This window comes from Natrix helvetica (genome assembly GCF_964273705.1).
Source record: "Natrix helvetica genome assembly, chromosome: 1".
Lineage (NCBI taxonomy): Eukaryota > Metazoa > Chordata > Lepidosauria > Squamata > Natricidae > Natrix > Natrix helvetica.
The window spans coordinates 54,669,158-54,688,178 of record NC_138548.1 but is presented as its reverse complement, the minus strand read 5'-3'; the positions used below and the strand labels follow the sequence as shown (position 1 = coordinate 54,688,178).

General features: G+C 42.8%; 1 protein-coding gene across 1 annotated transcript in view; it reads right to left on the bottom strand.

Annotated features, from left to right (window-relative positions):
- ISM2 (isthmin 2) overlaps positions 1-16,636 on the bottom strand; it is a 28,134-nt gene extending 11,498 nt beyond the window's left edge. Inside the window, exons 1-5 of the mRNA XM_081936317.1 lie at positions 15,143-16,636; positions 5,563-5,823; positions 1,630-1,960; positions 864-1,004; positions 157-234 (exon numbers count right to left, since the gene is read on the bottom strand). Coding sequence (XP_081792443.1) covers positions 157-234; positions 864-1,004; positions 1,630-1,960; positions 5,563-5,823; positions 15,143-15,280 — 949 coding nt within the window. The 5' untranslated portion in view covers positions 15,281-16,636. The remainder of the gene's footprint in view (positions 1-156; positions 235-863; positions 1,005-1,629; positions 1,961-5,562; positions 5,824-15,142) is intronic.
- Between the last annotated feature and the right edge of the window lie 2,385 nt (positions 16,637-19,021).

Below are 19,021 nucleotides of genomic sequence, written 5' to 3'. Positions count from 1 at the left end.
GATAGCAAAATTTGAATGTCAAAGGCTACCAATATTTTTGTTCACATATTGTTCTCGGAAGTATGAATGTGACAGATCCACAGTACAACGCAGTTTCTTGTTGCTCCCTAATAACAATTGTAACATTATTGTCTTAAGGGCAAGGACTTTACTGGCCTGCATTTAGAATCTCTGTGGCATTTTCAGCTTCAGATGGTGTCTCTTCAGTGGTAGAAGACAATTCCCCAACTTCTCCTTGAGAAAAGCACAGAAGCAAACAAGTCAGAGTGTACATTGTGAGATACAACCTGCTTTATGTAAAAGGTCTACTGGAATAGAAACTGAACATGTTCCTCCACCAGTTTTCTTATCATTTCCAAGACCACAATCTCCTCCTACATATGGAAAGGGCTAAAAGCTTTCTTTTGAACTTCACAATAGACGTTTAACTGATGGCCTCAATATAGCTGGTGTATCAAACACTGAGTAAAGGTATAGTGGAAATGGTTGCAATTAATAATGGATCCACTGATTTTTCAAGACTGTCATCAAATCTTATTTCACTGCAAGAGACAATCCAGTTCCAAAAATGTCTTCATTATATTGTATCAAGGAAATGGAGGAAGAGGGGCTTCTCAACATTCAAGGGCAAAGAATGGGAGAGGAATCACAGCCCAAAGCATTTTCCTCCTTCTCAGATTCCACATTAGTTCTCATAGGATGTCTGAAAAGACAATTTCTAAAAACTCAAAGAATTTCCACATGGTCCAGATGAGATAGCAATAGAGCATGCCCATAGACTGATATGAATGAATGAATGACTAACTCTGAAATGTTAAAGCAGAGCCTATGGAAATATTGCAGCCCAGAAAATTGGAACATACCAGGACAGTACTGCAGCTCACAAGTTCTTGATTCTGTGGCTGTGCATGCATAACCACAAGACCGGGTTCTCTTCTGATGGCCATTGCTGCAGGTTACACTGCAGGAAGACCAAGGACTCCAGTCCTCTTCATCTTCATAATCTGAAGCCAGCAACAACAACAATAATAACAACCAAATAAAACAAAACTCATGAAGATTCAACAAAGTCTAGTGAAGAACAAAGTTAGAATTCTTCTACAGGATACATAGAAGTCAATGTGAGCTATACTTCTCTCATGAAGGTTTAGTTTTTCCTCAGTGTTCTTAATGTGAGATCATGCTCTCATTTGCAAATGATGCTACATTTTACTAGATTTTTTTTTTACTGAGGAACAAAAGGGGGAGTTCAGCTCCCAGAAGTCCCAACCATTGATCAAACTCTGCCTCAAAATTCTCAACTTGCAGTCCAATACAAACTATGCCTTCTAGATGTGCTTGGACTGCAATTTCCAGAACTCCCAGTCATTGACTATGCTGATTGGAATTCTGGCAGTAGCAATCCCAACATATAAATATCTGATTGGGAAAAGCTGTTCGTATTATACAATATAAAGGCAAGTATAAATTTCATGCCAGTAATGAATGAAAAATGCTCAGATTTAACAAGCTCATTCTATACACAGTGAGATCATATAAAATGAACTGTTCACTAGCTATTGTTCTTTGTCCCTTAATGGAAGGAGATCAGCAGATCAGATTTATTAAGAGCAAAAAAGGTAGACTCACCATAGTTGTATTTCTCTTTTAAGATCCAATTCTTTCGATTAGGCCACCTCTGATGCCAATTTCCCCCCACTCCACTCAGTACTATTTCTTCTTCGTCATACTCTGATGTATAATCTTCCTCTTCCTCCTCCTCTTCTTCTTCATCCCTGCTCTTTGTGTTCAAATTGTCATCACCATCCTCTATGGGATCTGTGTATTCCCAGAAAAGAGGCCAAAAGAGGTCCTTATGAGATAACCAGTCAGAGGAAGACAGGGACCAGTCATTGCTAGTCTCCTTCAGCAAGTCCATCTCCATCTCTGCTTGAGGATCATTCACCACCTCAATGGTCACCTGGAAGTCAAGGCATTGAATCAGACTGTTTTGGAAGCATCAGCACTAAATCAGAAGGTAAGCAGCACATTTTACCTTCAACTATCTATAGTCTTTCACATCTTACTTTTCTTGTCCCCCCAAAAAATGTCGTTGTAGCTCTTTCTCTCTGCTTTCTCCAACTACTCTTCAAACTCAGTTATTTTCTTTCCAACTAAATTAATTTTCAAACTCTATTTGCATATTTTCTATTTCTATTTAAGCATAACTATTTGAGGGATGGGGGTGCGAGATGACTTAGTGGTTAAAGAAGCTGAGCTTGTCATCTGGAAAGCTAATAGCCTGGGTCCGAGACCTGAGCACCACAAGACAGAGTGAGCTCTCATCCTTGCCCCAGCTCCTGCCCATCTAGCAGTTTGAAAGCAAGCAAATGCAAATAGATAAATAGGTACCACTCCAGTGCACCTTGGCATATAGTCATGCTGGCCACATGACCATGGAAATGTCTTTTGATAATGCTGGCTCCCTCGGCTAAGAACTGGAGATGAGTACCACCCCTTAAAGTCAGGCATGACTGGACAGGGGAAACCTTTGCCTTACCTTTATTTGAGGGATATAAATTTTGGATTATGTGAATGTGCTAAAGTTTCTTTCTCACTTTCTTTCATAGCTTTTGAATCTTGAGCCATTCAATAAAGCTCCACAGTGAAATATTCAGAGAAGACAGATATCTGCAAACTGCATAGTTAACAACATATCTTGTTATGAAGGGTAGACACAACCATTGCACCTTTAAAGGGAGGGACAAGCATATTCATGGGAAACAAAGCTATCCAAAGTTAGAAATCACAATAACTATGAATTATCCTCAGTATTACAGGCAGGCAGCATAAAGATAGGCATCTGGCTAACTGCCTTGAAAATAGCATGATGAGCTACATAAGCTTTAGATGTGATCCAACACAGTTCTTCAAAAGACATTAAATAATGTAAGTAACGAAATTGAATAATTTATTTGAAAGAGTTCCTTTGGAATATGCAGGACTGTATATAAAGCATTTTGTCTTGAGCTCTTAAAAGAAAGAGAAATAATTGCTTTAAGTATTTGACAGAGGTTGCTTTGAATATGCTCCCACGCATTGAGGCCTTCCTTTCAAGAACCTTGCAGAGCCCGAATACTTAAAACTGTTCTCAGCCATCAATATTTAATAATGATAAGCATATTTATCACCATTTTAGAATGAGTTTGAACTAAACATATTTAATCAGTAAGCATCACTAAGTTTTGCCTACTCCACAAAATGAATTTGGGCAAACTCAGGAAGACAGTAGAGGATAGGGAGCCTGGTGTGCTGTAGTCCATGGGGTTGTGAAGACTCGGACACAACTTAGCAACTGAACTACAACAATTTCAAAGTTATAATGCTCATAAGTGCAATGTCAGATAATAAATGATTTTAGAGTAGATTTTTCAGAGTCATAGGGTAGTAAAAAAGGGGGCAGACACAGAACATTTTTAAATTAAAAATAGGATCATGATAGTTCTTACATTCTACTAGCTGTATCCGGCCACGCGTTGCTGTGGCCCAGTCTGGTTAAATGGAAAAGAAAGAAAAGAGAAAGCGTAAGTCCCCTGGCAGAGGCGGCCCCCGCATGGAAGTGAGCCACGGTGGCCCCTGCTAGAGCCGCCACGGAGGATGCTCCCACAGGCCCCGGCCTGGCCGAGCTGAGGAGGGGAGGAGAAGGAGGCGGCCGCCCCCCCGACCTGGCTTGCTTCAGCGGTGGTGGTGAGAGGAGGTGGCTGGCGTCCCCTGATGAGGAGGAGGAGGAGGAGGAGGAGGAGGAAGGAGCCGCCCCTGGCGACGACGACGTGAGGCAGCCCCTGCTGGCTGCAGCCCCATCCAGAGATGACGTTGCCACTGCAGTCGCCGCCTCACGGGGCACCCAGCGGCCGCCCCAGCCCCGCTGCGCCTCAGGCTGACACTGCTGCTACCCCATCGGAGCCGCCTTGGCGAAGCCATAGCTGGCTCCCTGTGAGGGGGGTGGAGAGTGCACGCAACCGGCTGGGCTGAGAAGACACTCCGCCTCCACCTCCTCTGGAGCTCCACTGGGCTGGACAGGGGGAGGCCAACTTAAGGGTGGGAGGAGATGGCCGAAGGATGGGGCAGGCGCTGCCCCGCCGCAGATAGCAAAGGGCTGGTGGGAGGGGAGGAGAGAGAGGGGAGGGGGAGGCCGAAAGGCTTTGGCTCTCCTTGGTGGAAATGGCGAAGCTCGTCGGAGGAGGGGCGGAAAGGGGAAAGGGTTTTTTTCCCTCCCCCTCCCCGCAGCCCAGCCACACATATAAAGGGACCATCGGGACGAAGCTGAAGAGAGGCCAAACTGTTCCGAATATACTGTACTCAAGAAATGAACGCTATGGTTTAGCGTGTGTTGCTTTTACGTCCAGCAGATGGCGCTGATTTTCAAAAAAGCATGTTTTTACAAAAAGCATGTTTTTACCTGTCAGAAGTGTGACATCTATATAATATACATATATAGAAACATGCACATAGTTGAATACAACGTTGTGTCAAAATTTCCAAGCAATGGGTAAAGAACTTTCGGAGATTTGAGATTTTGAACAAACAAACATTACATTTTTATTTATATAGATAACTGGTACAATATTCAACCTCCATATGTTACACAGAAAATAAAATAATTTGTGCCCTTTAGTCAGTCTTGACACCTGGCGGTGACATGGACAAGTCAAGGTGGTTTTCTTGGCAATAATTTTTGCAAGTGGTCTGCCCATGAATTCTTCATAGGGCTTAGAAGGAATCTTCGTCTTCTAGCATTTTTCCCACAACTACAAGGTCTGCTTCCACTTTTTGGATCAACCAAGCATTGATGCATTGATAGCAGCAGCAATTGACCAGCCAATCAGCTTGTCACCCTAGCCTAATGTGAGACAGCGACTGGCCCTATGTAATACTACACTATTCTATGTATGGCTCCAACATTCATGCAATTAATATCTCATAGTTTTCAATTTAATGTTAACATTACCATCATGGCGTAGTGGTTAGAATGCAGTATTGCAGGCTAATTCTGCTTTCTGCCAGAAGTTCAACAGTTTGAGCCTCATTGGGTCAAGGTTGACTCAGCCTTCCATCCTTCCGAGATAGAAGAAATGAGGACCCAGATTGTTGGGGGGCAATATGCTGACTCTGTAAATCACTTAGAGAGGGCTGTAAAGCACTGTGAAGCAACATATAGGTCTAAGTGCTATTGTTAGTATTTCTTTATTGAAATATTCTCAACTTTCTTAAAGACCATATTAAAAATTTGATCTGAAAAAAAATTAAAAAAATAAAATTATATATTTCCCAGTCATTCTTTTTTGGGGGGGTATATTAGAAACAACTTTGGTATCTCCCATGAAAACCACTGGATTATTTTAGGGCAGTTAACAGTTCTCAGGTTCTCTCACCTCAATAGACTTAATGGCAAGAAAAAAAAATCAAGCCTGTGGAAAAGAGGGAGGGAGAGGGGAAGAGAGAGAGAGATGTAAATGGTTCTTCCACTTTGGATTTGTCTGTGTCTAGACTAGCAAGAATAGCTTAAGCAAGTCATGGGCCTACCTGTATATTTGGATTCTGGGCATTCAGATCCACATTGGCTAAGCCTGTGAGGCTTTGTAAGTCCAGCACAAAAGGTGTTTTCTCTTCTGGGAGTATTTCCCCAGGTTGGAGCGATGCCAACTGGTTCCTTGAAGCCTGTTGAAATGGCCAATGGTGTTTGTGTTGATCTGGTATCACCTGTCCATTCAGCCTCAAGTTCTGCATCCTGTGTGACTGTGGCATTTCTTCTTTGACTGAAGGGACATCAGGTGATGTGGCAATCTGAAATGAAAGTTAGTTGTAGTCTTACTGCCTAATGAAGATCCAGCTTCCACTTATCCCAGCAGCCATGTTAGACTACAACTCCTTTGATGCTCAAGCCCTTTCCTTGCAAACGTGTATATAAGACAAGAGAAACTATATTCTATAGTCTTTACTGTTGTAAAAACCTTGTCCTATAATGCCGTCAATTGCATAGTCAGACCATGATGAAATTAGGACAGGGGTATCAAACTTGATTTCACTGAGGGCCACATCAGGGTTATGTTTGACCTTGGAGGGCCGGGGGGGGGGGGAACAACGACATGGTCACGGGGAGCGTTTGACACAGGCCCAAGGTGCACCTTTTCCTTCTTTCTTTCCACAGTACTCCCCAGCCTCTGCTGGCCAAAAACGGGCTCTGTGAAGGCCCCGTATGACCCGTTTTTGGCTGGCAGAGTGCTGCAGAAGGCTGTGGAGGCTGAAAATGGGTCGTGCAGGGGCTGCGGGCAGCCCTTCTTCAGCCCATTTTGGTTGGCAGGGGCACCACGGGCTGGTCCTTTGATATTTCCAGGTCGGCCCCGCAGGCCTGATTTAAGCACCACATGGGCTGGGTCCAGCCTTGAGTTTGACACCCTTGAATTAAGAGCATGTTTTTGCAGAAAATCTAAGCAAGTAAATTGATTCACTAGTTACTTGCTGAAAAAAAAATAAAAGAATTATAATCATAAATAGCAATCACATCCTAACTAACTGTCAGTTTCCTAGTTGCCGGTGGTCCTCATTAAAATAATACAAAATGTTTAAAAGTTTCAGAATGGCGAAGAAATCAGGGCAATGAAAGCAAGTTAATTCTGAGTTCCTGGTTACACGGTTTCAAACAGCTAATGCACTACTTTGTATACTTTATATTCTGCAGCATTAATACAAGATGGAATTCAGCTCACTGGAATATTTTTTACCCAGTTCTACGATTACAAATGAAAAAAAATATGGGTGTTGGCTATGGGTTGGAAAATTAATTAATATAAACACTCCTAAGTACGTCATCTGGGAATGATTTACAACCTAACGTGCACTATAGGGATTTTTACCAATGATATTATGGAACCAGTCTTCCAAACTCTGGTGTCTTCCCCATGTGTTGGACTACAACTCCTGAAGCACCATTGCCACAATGTGGAAGTCTGTCCCAACCTTTCTTTGAAAGACTACTTCTGCAGGCCCACCATGACTCACTGTAAGGAGCTATTTCCCAACATTCAGCTTGAGTTCCCCAAGTCTTGTTCTCGGTATGCTACTTCCTTTCACTGCAGGAGCCCAAAATTTAGCTGCAGGATTAGAGAAACAGGGGATGCTTCCCCTTCCTCCATATGGGATACCAAGAGGCTCTATTACCTGCAATTAGGGCTTGATGGCTTTTGAAAGACTCTTCCCCCTCACTACTTTCATCTTGATCACTGGAGCACTTCAAAGGAGCTGGAGCTGGTTGGGACTCACATGAGCGCACATATAAGGCATCATCATCGATGGATTTACAAGGGTTGCACATCAAAGCCCCGGAGCCTGTCTTCCTCTCCCACAGTGAAAAATGAAAGAAAACAGCAGGAAGATTGCTGGTCTCTGCTGTTTTTATTAAGGAGTGGGACCAGCCCTGGCAAAAGGGCTTGTGGTAATATTTCTGATCCCCAAAGGAAACTTTAGCTATAAGACTAAAGGAAGTGCGATTGCTCAATTTGGCAGAGATTTTCATACCCTGCTAATCAAGGCTTAAGAAGAGCTTCAAGGAGGGACAATGGGATTTTTTTTGGTCTCATTACCAGATAAGACTCACAAAGAACAGGAGAAAAGCACAGGTTTTGATCACTAAAACAGCAAATAAAGAAGAGACAAACTATTATTTCTTTCAGGTCCACTGCTCCAACAAAATCAGTGCTCCACCCAGCTCCTTTTAAGTTTAGTGAAATTGGAAGACCTAATAATACTATTTTTATTTCTGTCAGCCCTGAGACCAAGTTCTTACGACAGGGTACACTAAATCTCATATACCAAAATCAAAGAAAAGGTTCCAACTGTTTGGTTCTATTTATTTGGGTGGTTGGACTCTTATCATTTCTCTCCTTGACAAGCAACAGTGATCAAGGTCTGTGTCTCATCTGGTGCAAAGTTCTCTAGAAAAGAGATTACTTATTAGGAAGTATCAACAAAAAAGCCCCTTCTCTTAACTCAGGAATGGGTACACTGCAGACCCCAAATTTCTTTTTTTGTGGCCCCTCTCCTCTGACTTTAATTACAGGGACAGGAAATGCATGAAAAGTTTTGTGTAAGCACTAAATTAACTTAAATAAGTTTAAAATGTGCAAAGTAAGACTTCAACTTTCCCTTCAAAATCAGGAAAAGAAAATAATCTCAGCTCAGCCCAGGTATATCTTTACTGCATTCTACTTCAGCTCTTGGGCTCTTCTCAAAAGCTCAGCTGAGACTTCTTTGCATTATTTCAGTTCTTTCCCTTCTGATTTGGGGAAATCTATCCTTTTTGCTGGTGTCTTCAATTGTGGAAATAAATTATTTCTAATATCTTCTCATTTTTATTTCATTTTCCTAAGAGACCTCAGATATTGATAGTATGTTAACTTGAAAGCAAGCATAAATGAATGAATGTGGCCTTTGGTTATCGTAAAATTCAATGAATCCTTTTCACAATTTACATTAAAATGTGTATAAAGAAAAACAAAATGAGAGCTTGACACTTGACTGAAAGCATCTGAATAAATTTCTCATAGAATGAAAGTACTTAATAAAGATTGTCTTCTTCCCATTCTACCATGTAGGTACAAGAAAGTCCAAATAAAATGCACATAAAATGCACATATAAAATGCACATGTGTTAAACTTAGTCTGAGCCAGCATTCCTAGGAATGGTTGTAATTGGTATATTAGCTTGGACTTTGTATGGACATTACTGAAATCTGGTTAGCCTAATTTAGGATTTAATCCAGAAGGATAATCAAATTCAAACTTGAGTTTTCAAGAGGAAAGCTCTATCCAACAACAGGATGCTGGGTTATTGAAATTGATAAAGGGCTTCCTTGAGCCAAATCCAAATCCTGATGACTACATGGACATCTCCATGCAGTTTAATTGGCAAGAGGGTGGAAATACTTCTAGAAGCTATTGATTTCTTTTGATATGTTTGGGTTGATTAGCCTATATCCCCCGGATTTGCTATGGTCTGAACCACAAATGTCAAAATTACTTCCTCTAGAAGTTGCACGATTGAGAAACTTTACCAAGTTTAAATTAGTTAGGGAACTTGTTCAAAATACAAGAGAATATTATAATAGACAGGCTATTGCTAAATGAGACTCTAATGTGGAAATTTTAAAATAAACCTGCATATATAAATTAATTCATTCCTGAGGGATTGGGAGTAAATTAAAAAGCTATAAAAACACAACTTAAGTTCTGTCTGAATGATTTTTGACATCACCAGTGAGTAGAGGTACCCTCCAGATAAGTTGAGACTCTGCCTTCTTTTACTCTAGTCCATTTTTAAATCTTGCTACAGAGTACAACCTTTTTTTCGGGAGGGAGGGAGGGAGGGAGGGAGGAAGGAAGGAAGGAAGGAAGGAAGGAAGGAAGGAAGGAAGGAAGGAGGGAGGGAGATAGACCAGGGCCCTGGAACCCTGATCAAGAGGCAAATCTCCAGTGAAAAGAAATTGGCTGTGTTTGAGCAAACCTAGCATGGGGAGTTATTCACAGAACCCTCATATTCCACAGCACACAATTTGAAAAACCTTGATAATAGAGATCATTGTGAATGGTCATACAAGAGATTATATACACAGTTGAAACCACAGTAACCTTATATATAATAGCTCCCTCTGGCCCCAGATCAGAAACACAGTGAGTCTCCACCAAGTTGGCACTGTTCCTTTCTCACCTTTAACTGGATTAAAACTGCTGTGACCAACCACTGAGAACAGGCTTTCTGGCTAGCCATCAAAAGGCTTCAATGCTACTTTTAATTGTTTTGACCAGGAAAGCTGCTTTTACCACCTGCTTCCTTCCTGGCTGTATTATGCTCTTTGACCTTTCTTTGGAAAGAAGGAAATAGACTGAAATGTGGCTTGTTTATCTATATTCAGAGACAGGCAGGAAGGCAGGAGTGTTTTTTGGGGGATGGGGGGGCTCTTCAACCTGCAGTTATATCTACTAAATCAATAGGAGATGGCAGAAGAGGAAGCGTAATATATCAGTTGGAAACAAAACTTGCAAAGTCCACAAGCAGCTCAGATAGACTTTGACTTGCTTGAAGAATGACACTGACCTAATTAATGGAATAATAACCCCCTCTGGCCTCTATATAAGACATCTCAATGTTTGAAGCAAGCAGGGTTACCAGATATGTGAACAAGCAGAGAAGGACATGAATAATTAGAAAGGGGGAGAAATGTGTGTGTGTGTGTGTGGGGTGAATATATACTAACTGCAAAAAAATATTTAGACCAACATGTATATGAAATTATATTTTCCAGCATCAGAAACATTGTTTTTTCTTTATTTTATGCTATCAATAACATTAACAATGAATCAGTACTTTTCAAATTCCACTACAGACTCATGTGATCTACAGACTGTAGCAATTGTAGATTTGAAGGGGTTGGATAGAAGCTGATTGATGGAATCAGGAGATAAATTAAATAATGTAAATCTAAGCTGTCAAGTCTGTTGACAGACTAGAGAAAGAAAAAAGTAGGCAATGTACAAGTCACAATATGTGAAAGTTTGAAGGACAATCTCCCCCCAAAGAGCCAAGAGCCAAGATAAAAAGCTGGACAATATTTAATTTTAAGGCTAGACTTGCTAGATAGAGGACCCAAAGGAGTATTTGCCGGATGTTTGACAAGCCTAATAATAAGGAAGCTTCCCTACTGAAAAAGGGTTTTTTAAAATTCTGGGACCTCTAGCATGATGCTATACTGATTTCCTACCCTTACTTTAAATAAAAATATCAGATGTTTTTTAAAGGCTGGCAAAGCTCCCCCCCCCCACGCCAATAGCTTCAGGGTTTCAATCTTTGAAATTATAAAAACCACCAAATGTAAGATGAAACAGGCATGCATACAAGACAAATTGAAATATATATATATATATATATATATATATATATATATATATATATATATATATATGTATGTGTGTGTGTGTGTGTGTGTGTGTGTGTGTGTGTGTGTGTGTGTGTGTGTGTGTGTGTGTGTGTATATTGATTAACTAAGATATCTGAATTTTCACTAAAAATACTGTGAAGCCATGCATGCATATAATTTTTTGCCCATGACTAAAATACCTTCAGTCTGGAACAAAAGCACTACAAATACGCACATCTAAGAATTTTTGAGAGAAGAAGACAAGATCCAGGTACCATTTTCAGAAATATAAAAACTAATACTTCAAGTTAATAGTAGCAAAAGTGGATGCAACTGGCTTGTAGATGGTAGGCTGAATTACACACACACATTAAACTGGGGGAAAAATATTTAGCAACCATAATAGAAGAATTCAAGACAATTTGTCTGTGGATTTAATGGGCTTTTCATTTCGTTCTGGTATAAAACTTACCAGAACAGTTAACAGAATAACAGTTGGAAAAGACCTTGAAGGTCTTCTAGCCCAACCTCCTGCTCAGGCAGGAAACCCTATACCATTTCAGTTGTTGGATTTAGCACATTTTACAGTGTTAAGACACTGCAAAGTTTACATAATTTCATTACTAACTGATGCTATGTTGTTTTCTAAGTTCTAAGAGATTGATCAGAGAGTTGTAAGCAATACCCTCATAATAAAACTGGACTAGTAAAAATAATTTAATATGCTGTAATATTAAAATATTGGTTTAAAATTTTCAAACATTTGGTGCACAAAAGTTTACTGAAGAATACAGATGAAGCCGTGAGTTTGGGGTTTTTAATATGCTACAATCTTACTCCTTGTAGGCACACCGCACTCAGCATTCTAATGCATACAGAGGAAAACACAATACTATTGAAAACAAGCTGGGCCTCTTACAACAAACTGAATTCATTCTTCAGACATTTTATGAGGGTATTGCAATCCAAACAACAGGCAAAAATATATTTTATTCTATACTCACAGTCAGCATATGAAGTAAATTGGCATATTGTTACTACTACTTGGTGCAAATTAAGCTCTTGGTATATTGAATTATGAAGGTTTTTCAGTTTATTATAAAGTACAATCTGATGCCTTTAAAGATATTGGATTATTGTTGCCATCATATTCAGCATTTCGTACCATGAGATAAGCGATAGATAGATAGATAGATAGATAGATAGATAGATAGATAGATAGATAGATAGATAGATAGATAGTAGGCAGACAGACAGATGTTCACCTATTGGTTGACTAATATGTAGAGCTGCAGTTCAAAATCTTGACTTAGCATCTGGTTGAGATAGGCTTCAGGAAAAGCTTCTGACCAATGAAATAATGGGTCTTGTATGTTACAACCATTGTCTTTTCAATTAATAATAAATGCCTTTATCTCACGCAAGTCTAAATACTTTATATTAGCTCAATTTATGTCTAGGTGCAACTTTTTCTTAGTTCTTATTCCAAAAAGGTTAGGGTTAGAAGTTTACACAAACAAATTCACAATAAAATAAAATCTACAACAAAATTAAAGAAAGGCAGATCTGTAATGAATAATTAATTCTTAGCAAGTGGGACTTCTGTCTGGCTGTGAGCATGGAATGGATGGAGTTTACAAATGTCCCTGAACATGGCTCTTTTTTAAATATAGGCTTAAAGCATTTTTAGTTCACATACTGGTGTTCTCTTACAGAGAAACCCAGGAATATCACAAAAGCTTTATTTATTTTCTCTGTAGAATAAAATAAATGAGGCTTGATATAAAAACAAGCATCACAAATGCCTTATTCCAGTTCATGGTTTAAGGGAAATCCCTTCCTTTTCCTCAGTTCTTGATTTCAATATTTTCAGGGATATCTTAACAGTTCTCCATTTCTTGAAGGCAGTGAATATATTGCTTTTTGGGATACTCAGAGTGAATGGCAATATCCTTGTAAAGGGAGATCTTCCAGGTGGACAACATGAGGAAACCACTTCATCCATGGCAATCCATTTGCCTCAGTACATCCAGATGAAAAAGTCCTTTGCTGACTTCAAAGGTTAGCATGCTTTCCTAATTTCCTGTACTGGTGCAGCCTGGCAGCTGAAGAATGCAAGCTTCCCCACCTGGGAGCAGCTGCTGGACAGAAAGCCAGCCAAAAGATTTGTATCAAACACAAACAGCAGCTGCAGAACAAACAGTGCTCACCTAACTGGCTTTTGGCAGCAAGAAACATTTCAGCATTGGAAACTAGTGGGGGATTCTCTGGCTGTATCCATTCTAGGAGAAAAAAATGGGGGGAGGGGGGGGCTAAGTCAAATCTAGATTTAGGAAACAGCTGGTAATTGCAGCTGCAGTTCTATGGAAAGAGAAAATATAAGTTAAAGACACTTAGGGCCTGCTCTTAGAAAGAACACTACAGCAAAACATGTATCTGATGATTTAAAAGTGACCCTGAGCATTCTCTGCTGTTTTAGGAACATCTCAAAATCTGCTCTGTCCAAATTCTTCCCCACTAATTGGGAGTCTGCTTAGAACAGCAAGTTGTACACAGGAACTTCTGCAGAAAATTAGGCTAATTAAAAGCTCTGAAGCCAGTTCTTTTATTTATATTATTGTGTTAATGATGAGTCAGTCATTATTAAGGTGACCCAAAGAAGAGTAACAAATCTCCAATCAATGCCAGGCATAAGCATAATATTTCCCTTCTGGCAATATATTTTCTTTAAAGTGAGTTTGCCATATTCAATATTCACTTACTGAATGCAACATTAGCAATTGGGTTATCTCCTTGATAGTAAAGGAAAAAAATAGTAAACAATCAAATGCAAGCTCTTGCATTTGTGACAAGAGAGAGGTGAACATCTGAACAAAGTAGCAATAATTGGTTTAAGGTTTGCTGAACAAAATCCAGAGTGCTTTGGTACTGAGATGTAAGCATGCAACATTCAGTTCTGATTACTGTGAGATCACAATAATTCCAAACAGAAACATACAGAACCACATTATTTCTAGTTCTTACTGGATGGCTGGGGGGAGGCAATAGATTTAATTTCTCATTCATGTACCAAATTTAAATGCTCTAACTGTTCAAAACCACGCTACTGTTCAGAATGAGGGACCTGGCTTTGGGGAGCACAAAGAATAGGAAACAGAAAAATAATAATAATTATAGCAGTAATGGGGCTGGTTTTCAATCCTGGATTGATTAGGCTTGTTGGCATTCTTGCAATTTGAAGTGGAAATAAATACATACTATTTTGATTTTTTTTTCTGAGGAAAAAGACATTTCTCCAGCAAAAGGAGGCTTTCCTTCCTTTTCTCCAACTTCTTTTCCTTCTCAGCTGATACCTCCAGTTTCAAATTTTTTTCTTTTTGCCCCTCTGATCTTCAGCAATTACCCCTTCCTCCCTTCCCCAAATAATTCTGACTAAAATAATCTGGCACATCTCAAAAGGAAGAAGGGCTCCAAAATGGTAATGCATGCGCTTGTGCACAATAAGCCCCTTTCAGAATGAGCAATGGTTCAGTGCCCATGTTGTGCTGCAACTCCAGCCTCAGAAAGGGACAAAGCAAGGAGACAAGAGGGCTAAATGGCTAAAGAAATGAAAGAGTAAAAAAAAAAAAAGCACATCCACCCACAAGTCAGAGACCACCCCCTGCTGCGGCCAGTGGTGGGCATGCATTCCACACATGCAAGCAAGCAAGCAAATATAGCAGCCTCCTTCCGGGTCTGTAGGGAAGGTGCAGCAGCAGCTGCTTCTGCTGCTCACTCCGCCCCCCCCCAGTCCCCACCTGGAGCCACCATTTACCCACTGTCTGTGACAGGTCAATTATCTCCTGCCAAGACAAGGACAGGCATCATAAAGGGAGAGAATGACACCTTGTAGGTCAGGAATAAGCAGCAGGAGACAGAGGGGCTCCTGCAAAGAGAATAGCCTGCTTTCATCTCTGGCCACAAAACTGAAGAGAAAATAAACCTTTAAAAAAGAACCTTCAGGGCAGAGATGACGCTGCCGGGAATTTGGTCCAGCAGTTAACAGCAGCTGGACCTAAGAGCCTTGGGTTCACCTTTTGCTAAGGTTATATATGTTCTTCTGAACTTTCAGAAAGGATCTCAGGTAAGGCAAAGCTGCGGGATGGCCAGGAAGCCTGTCAGTTAGGCTTGCCTGAAAATGGGCTTTCACTCACCTCCACCAAGGTATAGTCCGTTTCTTTCGGATGGGGACTGTGCTGTTTCTTCAAGGGCAGCCCTTGGACAGCAGCAAGGGAAGTTGTCAGAAGCAGGAGGCTCAGAATAAGCACAGCTCTGCCTCGGGCTTTAGACATCTCTTCCTCCTACTCCAGCGCAGCGGCCCTCCTTGCAAAGGCTCCCCTCCCACCCACCCGCACACCGCGAGGCAGGCGAGCAGGAAAACCGGCCGCGTCAAGCGCTTAGTTGACCCTCGCCGGTCTTTAAACCTTTCCGAAGAAGGGGAACGAGGCAGCCCGGTCTTCTCGCCGCCTTTCCGCTCCTCTTTGCAAGGGGTCGGAGTAAAGGGTATCAGATGAAAGAGGGAGACGGAGACAAAATTGGGCGAGGGAAAGTCTTCGCCCCCTCCTCCCCACGCCCCCCGCGGCCTTCACCCCGGCTCGCGTTTCCTCCGTCTCTCAGCTCCGCGCCCTTTTCTCTGAGCACTCTGGGTTTTATTGCCCAGCTTTGAGCTGGCGCCCCGACAGGCGCCGGTGCTGCGGGAAGACGCTGGCGCGAGTAGAGCCGAGGCTGGAAAAGGTGCAGGAAGAAGAGGAGGAGGAGGAAGCGGCTCCCCTCCGGTGTGTCCCGCGGCGAGAAAGTCCGATTTCTTCCGCCGCCGCTCCGGCTGTCCCCCCGCACGTGGCTGTGCCGTGACGCCCAACTAATCTCAAGAAGAGGCGCTCAGATGCTCCCGAAGCCGCCCAGTTTTCCCCGAGACGAGGCGGGGGAAATGCTGCTTCTGCTCGGGAGGTGGGGAAGAGTCCCTCCGGCCGGCCGCTCCTTGGATCGCCTCAGAAACGCCGCTGCCGTCTCCTCCTCCTCATCCCGAAGCCCGGATCGTCTTCAGAAGAAACCCACGTGTCTCCGCCGCAGATCCACACGTTGCCCACCTCTGGAACCCGGCCAGACGCCGCGCTGCCCACAGCCGCCGCATCTCCCGGCCTCCGATTACCTCGGCTGCTGTGCCTGCCGCAGCTGCAGCGAGTTCCCGGCCGCTCCTTGGCCGGAGGCGTCCCATTTCCTTCGCATTTTGCAGGGTGCACCTCGCCGCCCTTCTTGAGGCTCGCCCCCCCCTACCGCCTCGAAGACTCTTGGCCACTCTTTGTCCTGCAAACTCTCCGGCCGTTTCGCTTCCCTCGCCGGCGGCTCCAAGGCTGCAGCTCCTGTGGCGCGAGGCACTTTCGCTCCCCCTCCCCAAGTCAGCCTTGTTTGTCTGCCCAGCGCCGCCGCCTCGGTTCTTTCCCAACCCCGGCGCCGCCGCCTCGGAGCAGGCTTAGCCCCCACCCCACAGCGGTCCTTTCGCTAGTTCTTGTCTCGCCTTTCCTTCCCTGGCGCCCCCGCGGCTTCCTCAGTCGGGCACTTTCGGGGTGTCTTCGGATTTCGCAGAGCGGTCCCCGTCTCCTCGCGCGCTCCCCCAGAAACCGAGCTTCGTCTGCAGCTCTTGCTCTCCCTCCAGTGGTTTGACTTCCCTCCACCGGAGCCTTCGGTGACGTTTGCCCGCAGGAGGATCTTTGCTCGCAGCCCCGAGCGTGAGCGCGTGCCACGGGAAGGAATACGTGCACCCGCGCGACACCCCCTCTTCCCAATAAAGAAAATAAGAGAGAGGGAAAAATCCGGTGTGCCCAACTCACCTGGCAACAACTTCGGAGACATTTTATTGCTACAACAGATTCGATTTACAACAGCTTTGGGGTCCACCTTGGTCCAAAACGTGGATCTGAGGTTTCCAAACGATTGTCTTGATTTGTGTTTTTATATGACCTCCGCTAAACCGCTATATAATCACAAGTTAGCACATGAAGCCACTTATCACAAATAAAAATACAATATTAGTTGATGCTGCCAGGGTGCAAAAGCATAGATCTGAAATGTTATAAATGATAAAAAAAAATCTAAATGAAATCACAATTGCACATAATAGTCTGATAGGTCACATCTGTACTACGCTTACAATGAGACATAGTGATCATGTAACTGACCCCTTTGAGATCCAAATGTACAACACAGCACAAAAGTGGATAACCTGTTAAAATCAAGCAAAAGGTAAAGAAACAATTCTCATATTCACATTTGACTTGGTGGCATCCAAAGCAATTAGATCCATTATTGTGATAGTGCATTTAGTGCTGACCGATATATCAAGTTGATTTCAGGCAGATCACATGTATCAAATCCATATTCAAATTTCAAGATCTGATTCTTAACCTTTTCCCTTAAAAAATCATTATATTTGGATAGCTGTTACTCAGCAACACTGTTGAACTCCAAACCCCATGGCCCCAACTCTTTGGCACCTTACTGATTGTAAGTTGATGTGTAAAATGTAAAGCTTTTTCATGTGTGAAATTGATAATTTGAGGTCACTTCCTCTGCCTTTTTCCCTAGGCATAGAAACACAAAGCACATCTTTTGATTCTTCTAGTACTAAATAGTTAACTACTGTAAGCATTATTTCTATAGTCTATAAATACATTCTTATAGCTACTTCATTAATCATTACTCAAGTCAGATTCCTACTCTCAGGAATGTCTCACATAGAACATCTGTCCCAAAAAGATACCTCCAAACTTTGACTAAAGAAATGGATGTTGTATGGAATTGTTCTCAGCAAGATTGTTGGGCTGAGGATGTGGGGCACAAGTATGTAAAACTGTTGACTTTCATGTCAACAATTTTATATAGGTGGGAGGCAGTGGTGGGTTCCTGCTGGATCGCACCGGATCGCGCGCGCTCCCTTTCAGCGCTCCACCTGGCTTGCGCGCTCCCTTTCAGCGCTCCACCTGGCTCTCGCGCTCCCTTCCGGCGCTGAAACCGGAAGTACAGTCTTGCCCCGCCCCTGGCGAAGCAACGACGCCTGCCTGCGCTCCACCAGCTCGGCTGGGAACGGAGATGTTTCCTCAGCGGAGCGGAGCGCCTGAAAAGTCTTTTCAGGCGCTCCGCTCCGCTGAGGAAACATCTCCGTTCCCAGCCGAGCTGGTGGAGCGCAGACAGGCGTCGTTGCTTCGCCAGGGCCGGGCAAAACTGTACTTCCGGTTTCAGCGCCGGAAGGGAGCGCGAGAGCCAGGTGGAGCGCTGAAAGGGAGCGCGCAAGCCAGGTGGAGCGCTGAAAGGGAGCGCGCAAGCCAGGTGGAGCGCTGAAAGGGAGCGCGCAAGCCAGGTGGAGCGCTGAAAGGGAGCGCGCGCGATCCGGTGCGATCCGGGAGGAACCCACCACTGGTGGGAGGGGAAGCGATGAAAGGCTTAGAAGTAGTTTCACGTTCATTCTCCTTTTCCGACTCTCATCCCATTTCATTTTCATTCCACTACTGAAATACTTGTTTTGTGCTCTGCTTGTACTGCAAGAAAATTTGAAAATTGAATTGAAATCTTAATGTTTCCTTGGCCAATGAATGCTGAGCCAGATGAATCTTCCAGAGCAGAGCATATAGAACAAATGGCAATAGTCTACCTGCAGAGTGACATAGCCATGAATGATCATGACCAACATTTTTTGACCCAGGAATAGCTGCAACTGGAAAGAAAATGTAATTACTCAAAGGCTGTACTTGCTGGTCAAGTGGGAGTCAAGAGTCAATGATAGCCTGCTTCACCTAAGGAAGCATGTTGCATCCAGAGTCAAAGATGGACTGTTCCTAGATGACAGTTCTACTAGGCAGACCAGAACATGAAATCAACTCCACAGCTATCTTTATTGAAATTGGCTATAATAAAAGAATCATTCAAGTTTCATTTTGCTGTAAATCTCATTCTAGTCTAGTGACTCGAGGTATCTGTCTGAACTACTTTCCAAACTTCAAAAGTTCAATGCCTTAACTCTTGCTGCTTTGTGAAATGGT